Source organism: Tigriopus californicus, chromosome 9 (assembly GCF_007210705.1).
Source record: "Tigriopus californicus strain San Diego chromosome 9, Tcal_SD_v2.1, whole genome shotgun sequence".
NCBI classification, from domain to species: Eukaryota; Metazoa; Arthropoda; class Copepoda; order Harpacticoida; family Harpacticidae; genus Tigriopus; species Tigriopus californicus.
The window spans coordinates 1,544,871-1,562,276 of NC_081448.1; the positions used below are offsets into that span (position 1 = coordinate 1,544,871).

The window sequence follows — 17,406 nt, forward strand, 5'->3', positions numbered from 1 at the left end:
TTAGCTTATCCTGAAAGGACCCCAAACTACCCAAAGATCTTCTCAGGGTGATGATTGACGAACAACGCAAAAAGTACTGTTTTTCCTTTGAAACATGTTGGAACATATCTAATCGCGATGCAAACGACGCTTAAAATGAGTATCTAAATGCGCCTGTCATCAGTGGTCTTGCTTTATTTCGAGGATGCATTCTTCATATACTTATAAAAATGCACTTTCGGAACATTGTGTTGTCGCTTTTTGTGCAACAATAACTCTCCACTGGAGGCACAGGCAAACGGACAAGTCTCGCATCTGGAACAAGAACACGAACTCTCTAGGGAGCAAAGAAAGCAGCAAGTATATAAGAATGAAGAAAACCTCTTACCGATATGGATTTTCACCTGTGTGGACCTTCCTCTCGTGGTTGCCTAAGCTCACCGTGGACTTGAGACCTTTGCCACAAAAGCGACAGAAATATTTTGGTGGTAAATGAATGGCCATATGGACCTTCAGTTTCTCCGCACACTTGACCTGCACGCCGCACACCTGGCAATCTACCATGGTCTTGGAATGAACGGTGCTTTTATGTCTTTTTAGCGTGATCTCGGTTCCAAACCGTTTCTCACACTCATTACAAGGCCAAGCTGGAGTTTCATGGTTATTGGCAATGTGTCGGGACAAATACGACTGTTCCACTTGCGTTCCACAGATTTCACACGACACCAAAGTCTTCTTTTGAAACTTTCGAGCCCGGGCTGAATGCCAATATTTTCGGTGTGCCGTTAGTTTCGATGCTGTTCCAGTTTTGTAGTCACATTTGGAGCACTCGTGCTTCAAGATGCCTTGATGCTCATCTTGGTGATCAGATAAGGCGCTTTTGAACTGAAAAAATCTACCACATTCATCACAGACGAATCTTTTACTCTCGGAACGGCTGCTTGTCTTTGATCGGGATTCGATGTTCTTTAATTTCAAACAGCTGGCCCAATGATCCAAAACCGTATGAAATCCGTTCGTGAAGCACAGTTCTTTCTGGCACATGGAACACTTGACTTTAAATTCTTCTGGTTTGTGCTGGGTCTCGTAGTGATCATGAAGCTCTTGGCCATGTCTCAGGACTTCAAGACAAACGGAACATTGCCACTTTCCCAAGAGGTGATCTCTTTTCTTATGCATTGTTTGAATGGAAAGTGTGGCAAAAGCTCGGTGACAAATCCAGCACTTGGGAACATGGAACGATTTCATGATCTCCTCATCTGACAATTGGTGAATAGTTTTTAGGTGAGGAAATAGTTGTTTGCCGAGGCGAAATTGGGCATCACAAATCGAACATTGGACGTTACGTTGATATTCTAGAAGTTTGCCACGACTTACCGGATTGGAATTCTCACATTGATGAGATCGGCGATGATGAGCCCTAAGACTATATGAGCTTTTGAACGACTTCTCGCATAAAGGGCAAGGAATCAAAGTTCGATTGTAGTTGTGCGCCGCTTGATCCTCTTGATCTGGTTTGTTCTCCAATGCATCGAGCTTGTCAGTATTGTCAATGGTGTTCTCCATATCATCGACTATTGGACAATACTCACTACCGCCCAAGGGTTCTTCCATAGAGATTTCTTTACCGCAATTCCCTTGATCTGAACCTCGATCTCTCACTTCAAATAGTGGTTTTGAATCCATGGCATTTTCCACCAAGTCTTCTAGTATTGAATCCATATTGGTCCCGGAATCGTCATTAGATTCAATCGACAGATATTTTTCATAGCACCAACCACACTGATCGCCTTGTTTGGCCACTAAAACCGTACATTTGGTCGCATATTGGTGAGAATAGGGTCTTGGCAAATCCTCATCTGATCCATATCCCCAACATGGGTGTCGATCTTCGAAAAACTCGTGAATTAGTTGATTCACTTGCTCCAAGTTCTGGATAGGACCTTCCTTGTAGGTTCGATAAACGACACTCAAGATGAATACCCTGGATTTGGTATCGAGAAACATCATCATGGATATGAATGGCTTGTTCCCCTTTGTGTCAAAATCCAGAGTTTGGCGGGTAATGACGATCCATGGATCAAAGTCGAGGAGCTGAAGATCTTCACTTAAATGAAGTTGAGTCCAATCAATTGGTTCTTGGTCGGAAGCCATGTTCATAGACTTATATTTATGCGAAAATGTTTTAGATTTTTTTTGTCGAAGAGAGTAAACATTTGGTGCTTCACCGTCCTTCTAAATGTCAGACAATCGTCACTTTTTCGCCAGGGTGACCGAAGCATTCCTGAGGGACCAATATATTTCTTTTTGGTTTGGCTTGGTTTGTTTTTTCACGGACTTTTCTAATCGCTACGAGGAATGTAATGCCCAGTAATATTAAAATTGAAAGGTCATGTTTCGTCTCCTTTTTACCTTTTACACTTTACATACTATTTGCTCTATCAACGAATTTGAGTTGGCAGACCGAGCTAGTCCTTGAATGTAGGGTTGATCTGGAATGCTTCTTAAAAATTTGTCCACTTCTGACTTGAAAGATCAATACAGCCTACGTATTCCCTACGAATATTATAGAGAAGCAAATAAAACAATGAAGGCGCCCAAGAAAGAAGAGAGGTGGACTTCATTGTTCGAATGAGCCTGGATTCTCGAGGGGTTGAAGGTGGTCTTAATACGCACATTAAAATGTACAGTCCCAACTTCTTCAATCATTGCGATGAGACTTCAACGAGCGCTTCCTTTCAGATGATTATACGAAAATGTACATATTTTAATTCACATTTTGAGTGGATGTGGGTTCAAAAATGTCTTCATCTTTGCTTATTTTGTGCTTATCACAGTATCAGTATCTGGACTTAATGTGTCTGAAATCATGAACTGAACGTCATTTGAAGACTACATTAAGACCAAATAGTTTTAACCTTGGGCGATTAGTTATGTTCAAGCACACACTTGATCAGCTTTTTCATTTGGAAGTACGGTTCTTGAGGCGGGTAAGTAGAAGTTGACCTTTTGTAGATTGTGCTTCCTTTTCTTATGGATGAGCAAGTTTCCAGCAGTCGCACAAGCAAAGGAACATGTATCACATCTGAAAGTAGGCGATAGTCAAACGAATTAAAGTGTTGCCAAGATAACGTCAATAACACTCCTTAGTGTGTCTCAGAAGTCTCATGAATCAAGTGTTGTTAACTCACTTGTAGGGATTCTCCCCAGTGTGGATTCGCTCGTGATTGGCCAGGCTAACAGTCGTTTTGAGAGCCTTGGGACAGAAACGACAAAAGTACTTGGGAGGCTGATGGGAGGCCATGTGTACCTTTAGCTTGGCCATATGCTTGACTTGAATGCCACAAATGTTGCATGTAATCGTGTTCTCAGGATGCACTGTTTCCTTATGGGCACGAAGGGACAAGTCGGTTCCGAACTTCTTGTCGCACTTATCGCAAGAAAAGGCCTTCTTTTCATGACGGTTGGCCACGTGCTTCCACAGGTTTGTCTTATACACCTGTTGGCCACAGATCTCACAAGCCACGAGGGGTGGTTTGTAGCCCGGTTTCCCGGAATGCCAATAATGCATGTGGGATCTCAATTTTCGGATGGTTCCAGTCTTGTAATCGCAATTTGAGCACGAGTGCTTCAGAATTCCTCGATGCTCATCTTGGTGGTCATTCAAAAGTCGTTGGCTTTGAAACGCCCTTCCGCACTCGTCGCAAACGTATCTCTTGGCCAGATATTTAGGGGCATTTTTCAACCGATCCTCTGTCAGTTTCGCCTTCAAGCAATGATCCCAGTGCTCCTTCACCACGTCGAACCCGGTTGTAAAGCAAAGTTCAGCTTGGCATAAGGCACATTTGATGTGGAACTCTTCTGGCTGATGGTTGCCTTGATAATGCTCTTGAACTTCTCCGCCATGTCTGAAATCTTTTAAGCAAATGGAGCACTTCCATTTGCCCAGGAGATGATCGATCTTCTTGTGCATCTGCTGAAGGCCATATGTGGCGAAAGCTTGTTGACATATGTAGCAAATTGGAACATGAAAGTCCTTTTGAATCTCTTCATCGGACAAACAATGGACCACTTTTAAATGGAAGAACAAATCCCGGCCCACGTGGAATCGAGATTCACAATGAGGACATACCACATCACGCAAGTGTTCCAAAAACTTCTTGGACTTTCGCTTTGGTGATCGACCATCCTTGTGAATCCTTCTCTGGTGAGTTTTTAGGCTTTCGATATTCTTAAAGAGCTTTTTGCACAATGAGCAAGAAACTTTTGAGCTACCTGAATGAGAAGTGTGATCATTGACTAAAATCTTTATTTGGGCAGCATCGGACATGCCCGTTAAACCGTCTTCCTGGAGGTCATGTAGGTCAAAGTCGGTACTAATTTGGTCATTCTCACTTGCATAAGAGTTCAGGGTGTCGTCATCGGAGCTGAAAAATGAGTTAGGGCTCAAATTTGTCCCAGGACCTTTCCATGGTTGTGCTTCGAAGAGAGGCTTAGAGTCAAGAAGACCCTCCACCATGTCACTTATTTCGTCTTTGGAATCGTGACATGATTGATGTATTTCAAACAAGGCGTCGTTTGAGTTGGATAAGAGTTCAGGGTGTCGTCATCGGAGCTGAAAAATGAGTTAGGGCTCAAATTTGTCCCAGGACCTTTCCATGGTTGTGCTTCGAAGAGAGGCTTAGAGTCAAGAAGACCCTCCACCATGTCACTTATTTCGTCGTTGGAATCGTGACATGATTGATGTATTTCAAACAAGGCGTCGTTTGAGTTGGAATGCAAGATTGTTTCAAGTCCTTGCAATTGACCATCTTCCGATTCAGCACACTCAAGATAAAGACTTTGGATTTACCATTTAAGAAAGCCATCATCGCAATTGAGGGCGTTCTTTCATTTATATCAAAGTCTAAAGACCGTCGGGTGATCACAACCCAAGGATTAAATTCCAGGAGTTGTAAATCTTTGGCCAATTCAAGGGAAGACCAGTCTATTGCTGGTGCGAGTAGTTCCATTTTGGGGGTCTCTTATCTCACTTCTGTTTTTGGGTTTGGTTTGTTTCTCATTTGTTTATATCCATTTCAGGGTGTCAGTAGCATCAAAGAGCCCTTTGGGAGTTTTTTAGAGACAAGGGGGAGTTTTAGAGAGTGACTGGGTATTTTAATCGTGCTAAAACCAAAGACATGACAAAACACAAGGTTTGTTTGGATCAAGGACGAACGCAATCAGCGGTCTATGGTCGAGTTTACGATAGGTATCTCAACCATGCTCCTTCTGTGCCTCAATCTCATTCATTCTTATTCTTGGATATGACTAAACTGAAGAAAATTAATGTAGGTCTTTAGTACACTGAAGGCAAAGTAAAAAATCGAGATTTGGGGGAAATATTTTTACCGGCTTGCCCAGTACTTATATCCATTACACAGAGAAAAACTGTTTAATTTGAACAGGTCGATCAACGCCGCAAATTGTCTCTGGACTTTTCCAAAATTTCTTTGCGCACTTTCGGATAATTGGGGTATTTTTCCAAAATCTCATGACAAACGTCAATGGCATCGGCAAAGCGCTTGGCCTTCATATAGTTGAAGGCCAGCTTGTAGCCAACTGCTGGATTGGCCTTGTTGCTGAACCGCCAAGCGTGCTCATAATGCTGAGCTGCATCCTTGTACGACGACTCCTTCTCCATGATATATCCCATATATTCATAGGCTTTCGTGCTGGACTTGTTATGAAGCAGAACCTTTCTCAGTAACTCGGTAGCCATGTCATACTTCCCACCTTGGATATAAATGTCGCCCAGAAGAAGCCAGCATTTCTCCAATTGTTCGGCATCCTCAAAGTTCCAGCTATGTTTCGCCACACGCTTTAATTGATTCCTCGCTCTTGGGGTTTGCTTCAAGAGCTGATACGCTGTGGCTATGCCCAGGATGGCGCCGACATTCTCCCTGCCTTGCACATCTTGGGCAGCAACGGTCATGAAATCTTGCAAGGCTCGTTCGATATTGGTCTTGTTCTTACTGGCCAAGAGGAGCATGCCCTGAAGGAGCTGATAGCTGATCATTTGTTGACCTGGCTTGGGTTTCAGCTCCCTCAAGAGCTTGTCAGCCGTCCTCAAAGCCATTTCCTCGCTATCTCGCGAGTCGGCGTGGACTTCGGAGTCGACACTTTCAAAGACCTCTCCCCCGAGCATGACATTGTCTGGATTTAAGCAGATCTCAATCATGCTGTAGATTGCCCTCTGTCCCCATTCGTTATCCTTACGAGCTTTATTAAAGAGCTTGAGAGCATCGTTCGGGTTTCCGGCGTACCATTCGTACAAGCCTTTGCAAAAGCAAAGTCCAGGTTCCAAAGAGGCTCGGTTGCCAACGAACTCTTCTGATTTGGTCAGATACTGTGGAACATCCTGAAGGTTGCCCGTCCTTCTCATCACCTCTACCAACCTGGCCAAAGCCACCCAATAGTCGGGTCTTTTCTGTAGCAATTGTTGAAAATGGAACATGGCCGACTCGTAGTCGTTCTTCCTAAAGGCTAAATCCGCCATCATGATGGTGGCCTCTTCGTTCTCCTTGTCATTCCTGAGTAAGGTCATGCACGTGTACTGACATTGGTCCAAATCGTCGTTCATAAGGTAGAGTCGGGCCAGAGCGCACAAAGCAACATCATCTTCAGGATGAAATTGAAGGGACTCTTTGTATTGCAAAATCGCTGCATCGTAATTCCGTTGCATAACGGAGTGTTCAGCGATTTGGTGGCAAATCTTGGCGGTGAGCTGTCTTTGTTCCAAGACAGAATCCGGTTGTTCCACTTGAACTCGCTTTAAGATCCGGCTTCGCATATCTTTGGTATCGCTCAAGGCCTTAATGGCAGCCTCCATATTATTATTTCTCTCAAATATGTTAGCCCTGAGTGTGTGAAACTTGGCTTGTATGATTAGAGAGTTGATGTCATTTAAGCCTGTTTGACCCTCTAGATCAAGAGCTTGTTGAATGGTCCGCTCTGCTTTTTCAAATTGTTTCAGTTTCATTTGGAGTTCAGCCATGTCAAAGCGAAGGGGATTGTTATCCTCGTTTTTGACCGCTTCTTTGTAATAGTTGATGGCCTTTCCATACTGATGTGTCTTTTGCAAGGCTTGGCCCATCTTAGCCGCGAGAATGGAATCTCTAGGGTTTCTTTTGACGGCTTGCTCATATATTTCTAATGCTCGGTCTGGTTCTTGAATAGCCATATAAGCATCACCCAAAAGTGCATAGCTCTGAGGGGTTGGATTACGGTCCACAATCTGTCTGTAGCATTGGGCGTACAGCTTTTTATCCTTCCTGTGATGCAAGTAGATTTGTGCCATTTTCTCCATGGCTTGAAGGTAGTAAGGTTGCTCGGGTCCAATAGTCCTGAGGATGTTGAGAGCCGTGTCTGTTTCTCCCTTCTCCAAGGCCAGATCGGCATTAGCTACCGTGATCCGAATTTCTTCACCCGTGCCTTGGTGTTCGCTCATGGCTTCTTGCATGACCCTCGATGCCTCTTGGTTTTGACCATTCATTCGATAGCAATCGGCCAATTCCAAGTATAAGGACACTTTGTCCATAGTAGAGAACTCAATGGAGGAGCCAACCGTGTTAGATTTGGCGTTGGTTGCCTTTTTCTTCTTTATCAATTGCATTGCCGTTTGAAGGGTCTTGATGGCTGCCGCCACATCACCCTGCTCCTTCAATACTTTGGCATTGATCAGGTGATAAATCGGATGATCGCGCACCTCGAAGTTGTAACTAAGTCCCACTTCCAAACTTTGCTGCGCGTTCAAGTAATGGCCTTGTCGGAGTTGGACTTGAGCCATTAAAAGATGAGCCTCTGCAAATGTGGGATCAATATTGTCCAGGACATGGCGTAAGGTACTTAAAGCTGATTTGAGGTCTCCAGACAAATATTTGGCTTTGGCTACCAAAAACTGAGCATCCCTGAGGCCCGGACAAGCTTTGGTAACCGGTTCCAGGACCATCAAAGTTCTTCTGAGGGCAGGAGCAATGGCCTGTCCCTGCGTGGTGGGTTCAGACGGAGCATAGAGGAGATATTCTCGCACAAGTTCAGTGACATAATCAGGATTCATGACGGTCAGATAATCGGTGCCAAAAGGCATCCCTCGCACAGATTTAAAATGAGTTTCCACGGCGTCGTCCAACAATTGCATGACTTCGTGGGGCAATTTGCCTGTATGTCTTTTCAAAATGGCGCTCATGAAAAGAATTTCAGATCGGTTACTCACGGTGCTTTGGATCTCTTCAAGGAACTCCAATTGCTCCTTGGCAATTTCAAATTGCTTTTCTTTGAGTTGGCAAGCTACGATTCCACTCAAAGCTAAGACTGACGATTCGTCCAATTTGGTGGCCTGCTTGTAATATCTTTGTGCGTCTTTCACTTTGCCACGGAGGAGACATTGGTAACCGACCTCAACCATACAAATGGAACTGTTCGCGTCGATCGAAGCTGCTTTCTCCGCAAACATGGCTGTTACTTCCAACACAATAGGGTCACGGCCACAAATCCTGGAGAACAATTGGGCATTCAACCTGAATTGAATGGCGTTCTTCTGTTCCACTCGTTCCAATTCGGCATACAATCTTCGCAGTTGCAGCCCAGCATCTTCATACTGTCCCTTTCTACAAATCAGTTGGAGAATTTTGAACTTGGTTGCTTCTATGTTCCTGGGTTCAATCGCGAGGACCCTATTTGCCGTGTCCTCGGCTTGTTCCCAATCTTGGAGAGCAAGTTCCACCTTCATTTTCTCTATCAAGGGCGGTGGAAACTTTGGATACACCACCACCAGTGTACTTAGTGTTTGGTTGGCTTGGTCGAAATCTCCACACATCTCAAAGTACTTGGCCTTGCCGAAGAGAGCCTCAATGTTGCGATTGTTGGTCTTGAGAACAGCCTCAAAGTATTGGAATGTGTTCTTGTTAAAGCTCTCGCGGACTTGGAAAACTTCCACCCAGCCTTTCAAAATGAGACCATCCTTGGATTGCGGGTTGATTTTCAACAGGCGGTCCACATACTCCTTAGCCTTGTCCATTTTCTCTATGTAAAATAGGAACACTCCGGCATAATACAAGGCTTGATCATCCGCCCGCTTTCTTTCTTCCTTCAGTTTACTATCATATAGCGCCACAGCCTCTTTATCCACAGTCAAACATAACTTGTGGGCGTGAATCAAGGCCAATAACGATCCCAGCATAACCTAAGTGTAGTAAGAACTTGCAGTTTTTAACACAATTAAGACCAAAGATTTATATACCTCTGAATAGCTTTGCAATGGATCTAACTCTCTGATTCCTTCTTGAACCCGACCTTCAAGAACCAGAGCCATGCCGTAGAAGAATTTGAATGCGGGATCACCGCTGAATCGTTTCATTCCTTCTACAGCAGCAACTTGCATGGAGTGGTAGTATTTCCCCCGTCCAAAATAATGGATTTTTCCTTTGATCAAGGTATCTGGATCCGCCATTTTGGAGTTTGATCTGAAAGAACAACATTCGAAAAAGAGTTGCTTTTTCTCGTTATTTGAACGTTCTAAAATATCCATCAATTTTTTAGACCACAATACCCTTAGACTTCAACAAAGTAATTCGCCGATTGCAAATCTTCTTGCGCTATAAAGGACATTATCTATCTTATAGAGGAACCGAATCTGACGTTCACAATTTTTAGGCAAGCACTAACTTCTTACATTTTGTTTGGTATGCTCTCAAATACATTTTACAATGGGAAGAGAAGTTTAGAAGTTCATTTACATTGAACTTTTTGGTCTAATTACGCTTTCTTTGAGGCTGAGTTTATGGACTTGATATTGCGAATCAATCCCCCTGGTGGCCTGACAGGGAACTAAAAACCTGTACTCCACAACACAAGACGTATCACTCTTTCGGTTCATGAAGCCCAACTAAAATAAGTTGCATCAAACATCCAGCCGTTGCTGCAGGAAGAATGTCATCCGCCAAAACTATTCGCGCCTTGATTACCCGTACCAAGGGGGTCTCTGCCCAAGTAGAGACCTTGCCTGTCATCGAACTACCGCTACAAAGTACGGTGAAAAACTCTCCCGGTGAATGCAACCTGTTGGTGAAGGTCAAATACTCGAGCTTGAATTACAAAGACGCCTTGGTGGTCTCCGGAAAGTACCCCGGATTGAAGCCCCCCATGATTGGAGGGATTGATATCGCTGGAACAGTTCAAGAGTCAAAGTCCGACTTATTCAAAGAAGGTGATGAAGTGATCATGAACGGTTGGGGCGTGGGTACGGATCACTATGGAGGATTTGCTCAGCTTGCTTCTCTGAGATCGGAATGGGCTATGAAGATGCCCAAAGGACTAGACGCCCTCGGAGCAGCCCAAATTGGCACCGGTGGCTATACAGCCATGCTTTGCGTTGATGCTTTGGTACGCAATGGTGTCAAACCAGAACATGGGCCTATTTTGGTGACAGGTACCACACGGACGCTTTTTGGTATATTTTCAACCATGGTATGCATTTGCTCTGTTTTGTCTATTAGGTTCTACCGGTGGTGTTGGGTCCATTTCTATTGCGATTTTGGCAGACCTAGGTTACAAAGTGACAGCGGTCTCCGGTAAAACATCTTCAACCGATTGGTTAAAATCCTTGGGAGCAACTGATGTAAAGGCTAGATCTGACTTTGAGGCCGAGGGCAAGCCTCTTGTGAAAGAGCAATGGGCTGGTTGCGTTGACACAGTGGGTGGAAATGTTTTGGCCAATGTTCTAAGTGGTACCAAGTATGGAGGATCCGTAGCAGCTTGTGGACTGGCTGGTGGAATGAATCTACCTACAACCGTAGCTCCGTTCATTTTAAGGGGCGTGTCACTTCTTGGCGTCGAATCTGCTCTATTACCCGTTGCCAAAAGAGAAGAGGTGTACGGAAAGTACGCAGAGGCCCTCATTAAGAGTAAAAAATTGGACAAAGTTTGTGAAAAAGCCCAATTACTGACTTTGGAACAAGTTCCAGATGTGGCTGAAAAGATGTTGAAAGGGCAAATCGAAGGACGTTATTGTGTAACCCCTGAGTAATGATACTTTTCGATATCTTTACGAGAATAAATTACCTGCAGACCTTTTCTTAGGAAACAATTTTCGATACTATTATTAACAATCTAATACCTGCTTGCCCCTATCTGGTAAATCATCGCCGTGAATCCTTTCTTTTTCTTGACGACGGAACGAAACTTAGAACTCGTTTCAACCTCGTCAACTCTCCCGAAACCAATATCAGGTAGATTTTCAATCAAGAGGTAGCTCATGTGGTACAAATAGGCCGTCGTCATCCGTTGGTTGGTGCTCCCTCGGTACTCTGAGCCAAAAAGACCTATTCTGTCTCCTCTCCAAGAAGTTGGTGGAGGCGTGAGTGTTTTTCGGCTATTTTGTTTGCTAATCGGCGCTCGTTGGGGTTCACAAAAAATCAGGTACAAAACCGACGAGACCTGGTTGCAACGAAATGAGAAAAGTGGTCGCTCACTTTCCCACAATCGTGGAATTGGCTGGAGAATTGTGGGGACTTTTCAACAGAACCTTTTCAATCTTTCATTTTATTGCACGTAAAACAGTGCATAGGACTAGTCCAAGTCAATTTTAAAAGCTGCTTAAAACCATGGAATTGATTTCGTATGACAGACTCTCCAGTGGTGTGGTTAACAATTTATGGCTCATGCAAGAGGCATGAGTCAGTGAATGTGGAAAGTTATCAAGTGTACCTGGATCATGTCGATACCTTTGAACCCCATGGAGAAAGCTAACATTGGAGTGTCGTGGGGCACTTTGGTATTATGACGTGAGCTACATTCCTTCGGGCAAGAATTGCCAGCTTCGGACCAAGATCGACGTGATAACTCTTTGAATCGCAAAAGCAGTTCGTTCTGGTCATGTCAGCAATCCAAAAATGACTTCGTCAAAAGAATTGTTCGCATTGGATGCTCCCCATGGGCAGGGAGGCGTTTTCTTCGCGTGGCAGAGAGCCAGTGGTGGATTCTTGGCCACCACGGGTTATGACCAAGTGGTCCACATCTATAATCGCCATGCCGAGGCCGTGGAATTCATCAAACTTCCAGGCATGTGCTGTTGTTTTGGATGGGACAAGGATGGCGACCTCCTGGCTGTCATTACCGATAAATCCTCTAACCTTCTGATTTGGGACGCCAATTCGTTTCGCAGTCAATGGATCGATACAAGTGAGCGCAGACACGGATATCCAGTAACCTCTTTGGAATTGAAGTTCATTCATTCATGATTGTACATTTCAGACATTCGAGATCCCTTGAACGTTTTGGTCTGGGGCAAATCCTCCCCGATTTTGGCCATCGGTTCATATCGTGGGAATCTGATGATTTACAATCACAAGACCTCAAGACGAGTCCCCATCATCGGAAAGCATACCAAAGCCATCACTTGTGGTGCCTGGAGTGAGGGTGGCTTATTAGCCTTGGGCTCCGAAGACCGGTCTTTGAGTATCAGCAATACAGAAGGGGATACACTGCGGGTGGCAACGCTACGTGCTGAACCTCAAGATATCCAGTTTTCCGAAATGAAGCAAGATGAACGGACTGCAGGTAATGAAGACAAGCGTTGTTATTTACACTTAGAAAATGCTTTCGTTTCGCATTGAATGATGATTTTTTTTTTCAGGCGAGAATACCGTGAGCTTGATTGTGGGAGGAAAAACTCTCTACCTTTTCAATTTGTATGATCCTGAGAACCCCATTGAGCTGGCATTTCAACCCAAATATGGCGACATCGTTGCGTACAAGTGGTTTGGAGACGGTTACATTCTCATTGGCTTCTCTAAAGGCTTCTTCGTGGTCATTTCAACTCACATGAAGGAGATTGGTCAGGAACTGTTCCAAGTCAAAAACCACAAGGACAATTTGAGTGGAATTGCCATTTCAACATCATTGGGCAAGGCTGCTTCATGTGGCGAGAACACCATCAAAATTCACGAACTTCACGACTTGAAGGACACTTCGAATGTGATAACATTGGACGAGGAGCGTAGTTTGGAACATATGGAATGGAGTGAAGATGGGCAACTTCTTGCAGTTTCTACATCAAAAGGGAATGTTCACGTATTCCTCAGCAAATTGCCGTTGATCGGAAGCGCCTTGCAGTCACGGGTAGCATATCTCACGAGCTTGTTAGAGGTCACCATTACTAGTGTTCTAGAACAAGGTCAGACCTTGACCATCAGTGCCGAGATCGAGCCCACATTCGTGGCATTAGGGCCTTTTCATTTGGCTTTGGGAATGAACAACAGAGTTTGGTTCTATGCCTTGGGGGACCTGACTGTGGAATTTATTCGCGACAAGGAATATTTGGGAACCGTCAAGGATATTCATTTGAACGCGGATTACTGTTCAGTTCTCTTTGACGGAAAGGTTCAACTTCATATCTTGGAAGGGGAAGGTCACGATGGGGATTTGTCAGAAGAAAGAGAATCAAAATTGTTCCCCGAACAGGGCAAGAACTATGTTGTCAGTTGCCATTCATTGACCCAAGATTTCCTCATCATTGGAACCGACATGGGCGGAATTTCGTACTTCTTCTTGGAAGATTGGACGACCATTCACGATTTCCGTCACAACACGGGCATTCGTGAGATTCATCCTGAGCCCAACGGGACCAAGGTCGTCTTCATTGATGTAAAGGGCCATGGTCATGTCTATAATCCCGTGAATGACGACTTCGCCATTGTCCGGGAGTTCCCTGACAAGATACAAAAGGTCCTTTGGGACAATTCCCTCACCGATAAAGATGTGTTCTTGGCTTTTGACGGAGATCACGTTCACACATTCTTAGTCAATCCGGATGATTCCGAGGGAATATCGTGTCGGAACTTGGGCAAGACCAAGATTCCCCCTGGTCAGTTTCCAATCCTTCTTTTCTCTGGAGAACTCTCTCTTCAAACCCAGAGTGGAAAGCTAGTTAAACAAGTTCTTAGTACCCACGAGATCTCACCCAACATATCAGAGTATAGCAACACCGAGCTTCGGACCATTTTGGACAAGAACATGGCATTGGGTCGATTCCGCAATGCATGGGCCATTTGCCAGATCCTGGATAAGGAAGAGTCTTGGCGTAAATTGGGCTTTGAAGCTATGAAGAGACACGAAATCGAATTTGCTATGAGAGTCTTCAGACACATTGGTGACGTGGGAACCGTGTGGACATTAGAGGAGCTCAAATACGTCGAGGATAAGAAGCTCCTGTCTGGTCATGTGACCATGATCCAAGGGGATTATGATGCAGCTCAAACGCTCTACCTTCAATCCGGATCCCCTGTCGAGGCTCTCCACATGAGGCGAGATTTGCTTCACTGGGACCAAGCTTTGCATTTGGCCATCAAGTTGGCGCCACATGAAATGCCCTACATCTCAAAAGAATACGCCCAACAGCTCGAATTTACTGGAGATTACACGGGATCGTTGGTTCATTATGACAAAGGCGTTTTGCCAAAGCCCTCTAACACAGATGAGGAGGAGCACAATGCATTCTGTAAAGGCGGAATTGCTCGCATGTCTATCCGATGTGGGGATGTGCGGAGAGGTATGGAGATTTGCCACCACCTGAAGCATCGCACTCTTATGAAGGAATGTGCGGAAATCCTCGAGTCCATGAAACAATATTCGGATGCGGCACAACTTTACGAGCAAGGCCACTATTACGACAAGGCCGCTTATCTGTATATTAAACTAAAAAATTGGGTCAAGATTGGAGAGCTTTTGCCCAACATCTCATCGCCAAAGATTCAGTTGCAATATGCCAAGGCCAAAGAAAGCGAGGGTAAGCACAAAGAGGCGGTCCAAGCCTACTTAGCAGCCCGGGATTACGACAGTGCTGTGAGGATCTATCTCGATCATCTCAAAGATCCCGAGAGTGCTGTGAAGATCGTTAAGGAGACCAGGAGTACCGAAGGGGCTAAACTCGTGGCCAGGTTCTTTTTAAAACTGGGCGATTACAACTCGGCTATTCAGTTCCTTGTGATCAGCAAATGCGTGGACGAGGCTTTCCAGCTGGCTCAACAGCACGGCAAGATGAACTTATTTGCCGAAATCATTGGCGATGAAGCAACTCCCGAGGATTATAATAGCATGGCGTTACATTTCGATTCCGAAAAGAATGGTCTTCAGGCGGGAAGGTTCTATTACAAGGCCGGACATTTCTCGAAGTCGCTCAGACATCTTTTAAAAGTGGCATCGGCCAATGCGGAATCTGACGGTGAGGCACTCAATCTCGCCATTGAGGTGGTTGGCAAATCCGGCGACAATCACTTATCCCGTCAACTCATTGACTTTTTGATGGGTGAAACGGATGGCATTCCAAAGGATGCCAAGTTCTTGTTCCGATTGTACATGGCCAAGAAACAGTACAAGGAGGCTGCGAAAACGGCCATTATCATAGCGAGAGAAGAACAATCCTTGGGCAACTACCGCAACGCCCATGATGTCTTATTTAACATGTACCAGGAGCTGCTGACTAACAATATCCCAGTTCCAGCCGATATGAAAACGAACCTCATGATTTTGCACTCTTACACGCTCGCCCGCATTCACATCAAGCAAGGCGATCATCTCAAAGGGGCCAGAATGCTCCTTCGAGTGGCCAAGAATATTTCGAAATTCCCCACGCACACTGTACCTATTTTGACCTCAACCGTGATTGAATGTCATCGCTCTGGACTGTTCCAATCAGCCTTCAACTACGCTACCATCCTCATGCGACCGGAACACCGAAATGACATTGACGAAAAGTATCGCAAGAAATTTGAAGGAATCATCCGGAAGCGCCCCAAGAAGGACGGAGGGGACGGGGTAGAAGAACCACCCAAAAACACGCCCTGTCTCTTTTGCTCGAACCCTGTACCAGAATCCGATCTGTATTGTCCTCAATGCAAGAATAACTTACCCTATTGTGTGGCCACAGGTTACCACGTGACCGCCACCGATCTAACTACGTGCCATCATTGCAGTTTTCCCGCTTTCCGCTCCGAGCTCGTAAAACGGGCCCAAAACAGTGAGCCCTGCCCCATGTGCGGCAATGCTTTGGAAGAGAACAGCCTCAAGGTCATGAACCCTAGTCAACTTAAGAAGGCAAAAGAAGAGCTCGAGGACAGCGGCAACGACAGTCAGACCAACGGTGACTCTCTCAACGGGTTGGACCGAGAAGAAGGACATCTATCGACTTCAAGTTCGGGAGGGTCCAACAGTAGCTCGCGTCCAAGCTCTTACCGTCCATAGTCCTGTCGTCACGTAATGGGAAATTGTTGACTCTCAACCTGTTCAACGGCAGAACGTGGCGGGTAATCTAAGGGTGACTAGAACACTTTCAATACAAGGTCGTGAAAAAAAGCGAAAGGCTCAAACTGTTAGAAGGAATAGAGAGAATAGTGCAGAGTCACCTAAATATATTTGTGTTTTATTCGAACTATTAGTCTACTAGGTCGCGGGCGTGGGTTTAGTTTCTAAGGGCGCGGTTTCAAGTTCATTCATGATTTGGTTGGCAAGTTCTTCAAAATCAGGACTGTCTGCCATGTCAGGATGAATGGATGGCTGTAGGTTGACCTGGGGCACATCGTCCAAGCTCACTCTGGGTGCTTTAAATGGTAATCTTGGTCTCTTGGCTAAATTCGGGCGACAAATTGGACTAGCTGAGGTGTCGCCTTTGGAGGCATCCGCAAAAACTCTCGACTTCAGTGTAGGGGTGGAAAACGCGCTTGATCTCCGAACGCCCAATTGGCGTAGTCGTGAGGTTACTGGAGTGTGAGAGTTTTCACTTCGGGAAGGATTGAGCTTGGGTAAAGGGTTAAATGTGGGTGTTTGAGGTCTGACTTCCTCCTCGGGACCTTCATCGCGTGTCCGTTTCAGCCCCGTTTCTATTCGGGTTCCTTCTGCGTTATTATTGGCTCCATGGCTCGATGCCATTTCGCTCTCTTCTGGATTGGCCACGGCCATCCACAAAGCCTGAGCTTTTTGTAGGGCATCTTTAGACAAAGGAATGGGTTTGACGGATTGTTGCGTCTTCATGATTGGAGGATCGTCACTCACTGTCTCTTCCCACATCTGTTTGGCCCGATCCAAGGCTTCTTTGGACAACAAGACTGGCTTCCCACTGCCTGATCGGAAGCCCACTATTTGATTTTGACCTTCAGGGCCATGGCATGGGGCTGTGTTTGGCCACAAGTTGGCCTTGGCAGTGGGTATCGCAAGAGTGCCATTTCCATGCACACTTTTTGTCTTCAGGATGGGAGAGGTTTCCAGATGGTCAATCATCTCAGTCTCGGCATCTTGGCCGTCTGTTTTGTCATCATAATCCATGATGATGGCCTTCATCTACATCCAACGAAACTGTCCTTGTTTATTCTTATGGTTGACTTGAGATTTGGTACG

At 45.2% G+C, this 17,406-nt stretch overlaps 5 protein-coding genes across 7 annotated transcripts; 2 read left to right on the forward strand and 3 right to left on the reverse strand.

Annotated features, from left to right (window-relative positions):
* Positions 1-156: 156 nt before the first annotated feature.
* LOC131886826 (zinc finger protein 808-like) lies at positions 157-2,275 on the reverse strand. 2 transcript variants are annotated; one of them, XM_059235241.1, is made up of 2 exons: positions 368-2,275; positions 157-294 (listed from the first exon to the last, which is right to left on the reverse strand). In XM_059235241.1, exons 1-2 carry the CDS (start codon positions 2,137-2,139, stop codon positions 174-176), a joined length of 1,893 nt encoding a protein of 630 aa, XP_059091224.1. In that variant the 5' UTR covers positions 2,140-2,275; the 3' UTR covers positions 157-173. The 2 variants fall into 2 exon arrangements, with proteins under 2 accessions (XP_059091224.1, XP_059091225.1); XM_059235242.1 differs by having other exon boundaries at positions 157-316.
* A 473-nt stretch (positions 2,276-2,748) lies between these two features.
* LOC131886827 (zinc finger protein 227-like) lies at positions 2,749-4,561 on the reverse strand. The gene is made up of 2 exons (XM_059235244.1): positions 3,171-4,561; positions 2,749-3,064 (listed from the first exon to the last, which is right to left on the reverse strand). The coding sequence occupies exons 1-2, from the start codon at positions 4,496-4,498 to the stop codon at positions 2,917-2,919; spliced, it is 1,476 nt and encodes a 491-aa protein (XP_059091227.1). The 5' UTR covers positions 4,499-4,561; the 3' UTR covers positions 2,749-2,916.
* Positions 4,562-5,400: 839 nt separating this feature from the next.
* Positions 5,401-11,136, reverse strand: LOC131886824 (tetratricopeptide repeat protein 21B-like). Of its 2 annotated transcripts, none has more exons than XM_059235238.1 (3): positions 11,080-11,136; positions 9,260-9,482; positions 5,401-9,202 (listed from the first exon to the last, which is right to left on the reverse strand). In XM_059235238.1, exons 2-3 carry the CDS (start codon positions 9,467-9,469, stop codon positions 5,432-5,434), a joined length of 3,981 nt encoding a protein of 1,326 aa, XP_059091221.1. In that variant the 5' UTR covers positions 9,470-9,482; positions 11,080-11,136; the 3' UTR covers positions 5,401-5,431. The 2 variants fall into 2 exon arrangements, with proteins under 2 accessions (XP_059091221.1, XP_059091222.1); XM_059235239.1 differs by lacking the exon at positions 11,080-11,136 and adding an exon at positions 9,756-9,793.
* Positions 9,862-11,104, forward strand: LOC131886828 (probable acrylyl-CoA reductase AcuI). The gene is made up of 2 exons (XM_059235245.1): positions 9,862-10,447; positions 10,515-11,104. The coding sequence occupies exons 1-2, from the start codon at positions 9,949-9,951 to the stop codon at positions 11,042-11,044; spliced, it is 1,029 nt and encodes a 342-aa protein (XP_059091228.1). The 5' UTR covers positions 9,862-9,948; the 3' UTR covers positions 11,045-11,104.
* A 235-nt stretch (positions 11,137-11,371) lies between the features above and the next one.
* Positions 11,372-16,304, forward strand: LOC131886823 (WD repeat-containing protein 19-like). The gene is made up of 3 exons (XM_059235237.1): positions 11,372-12,198; positions 12,271-12,576; positions 12,653-16,304. Exons 1-3 carry the CDS (start codon positions 11,910-11,912, stop codon positions 16,255-16,257), a joined length of 4,200 nt encoding a protein of 1,399 aa, XP_059091220.1. The 5' UTR covers positions 11,372-11,909; the 3' UTR covers positions 16,258-16,304.
* Positions 16,305-17,406: the final 1,102 nt, after the last annotated feature.

What these genes read in the sequence shown, in the direction of transcription:
- LOC131886826 (XM_059235241.1), bottom strand. Translation starts at nt 2,139, where the DNA reads ATGAACATGGCTTCCGACCAAGAACCAATTGATTGGACTCAACTTCAT. An exon ending in ACAGGTGAAAATCCATATCG is followed by an intron (nt 295 to 367) that starts GTAAGAGGTTTT and finishes TTCTTGTTCCAG; the next exon opens with ATGCGAGACTTGTCCGTTTG.
- LOC131886827 (XM_059235244.1), bottom strand. Translation starts at nt 4,498, where the DNA reads ATGGTGGAGGGTCTTCTTGACTCTAAGCCTCTCTTCGAAGCACAACCA. An exon ending in ACTGGGGAGAATCCCTACAA is followed by an intron (nt 3,065 to 3,170) that starts GTGAGTTAACAA and finishes GCCTACTTTCAG; the next exon opens with ATGTGATACATGTTCCTTTG.
- LOC131886824 (XM_059235238.1), bottom strand. Translation starts at nt 9,469, where the DNA reads ATGGCGGATCCAGATACCTTGATCAAAGGAAAAATCCATTATTTTGGA. An exon ending in CATTGCAAAGCTATTCAGAG is followed by an intron (nt 9,203 to 9,259) that starts GTATATAAATCT and finishes TACTACACTTAG; the next exon opens with GTTATGCTGGGATCGTTATT.
- LOC131886828 (XM_059235245.1), top strand. Translation starts at nt 9,949, where the DNA reads ATGTCATCCGCCAAAACTATTCGCGCCTTGATTACCCGTACCAAGGGG. An exon ending in TGGGCCTATTTTGGTGACAG is followed by an intron (nt 10,448 to 10,514) that starts GTACCACACGGA and finishes TTTGTCTATTAG; the next exon opens with GTTCTACCGGTGGTGTTGGG.
- LOC131886823 (XM_059235237.1), top strand. Translation starts at nt 11,910, where the DNA reads ATGACTTCGTCAAAAGAATTGTTCGCATTGGATGCTCCCCATGGGCAG. An exon ending in CAGTCAATGGATCGATACAA is followed by an intron (nt 12,199 to 12,270) that starts GTGAGCGCAGAC and finishes TGTACATTTCAG; the next exon opens with ACATTCGAGATCCCTTGAAC. An exon ending in GCAAGATGAACGGACTGCAG is followed by an intron (nt 12,577 to 12,652) that starts GTAATGAAGACA and finishes TTTTTTTTTCAG; the next exon opens with GCGAGAATACCGTGAGCTTG.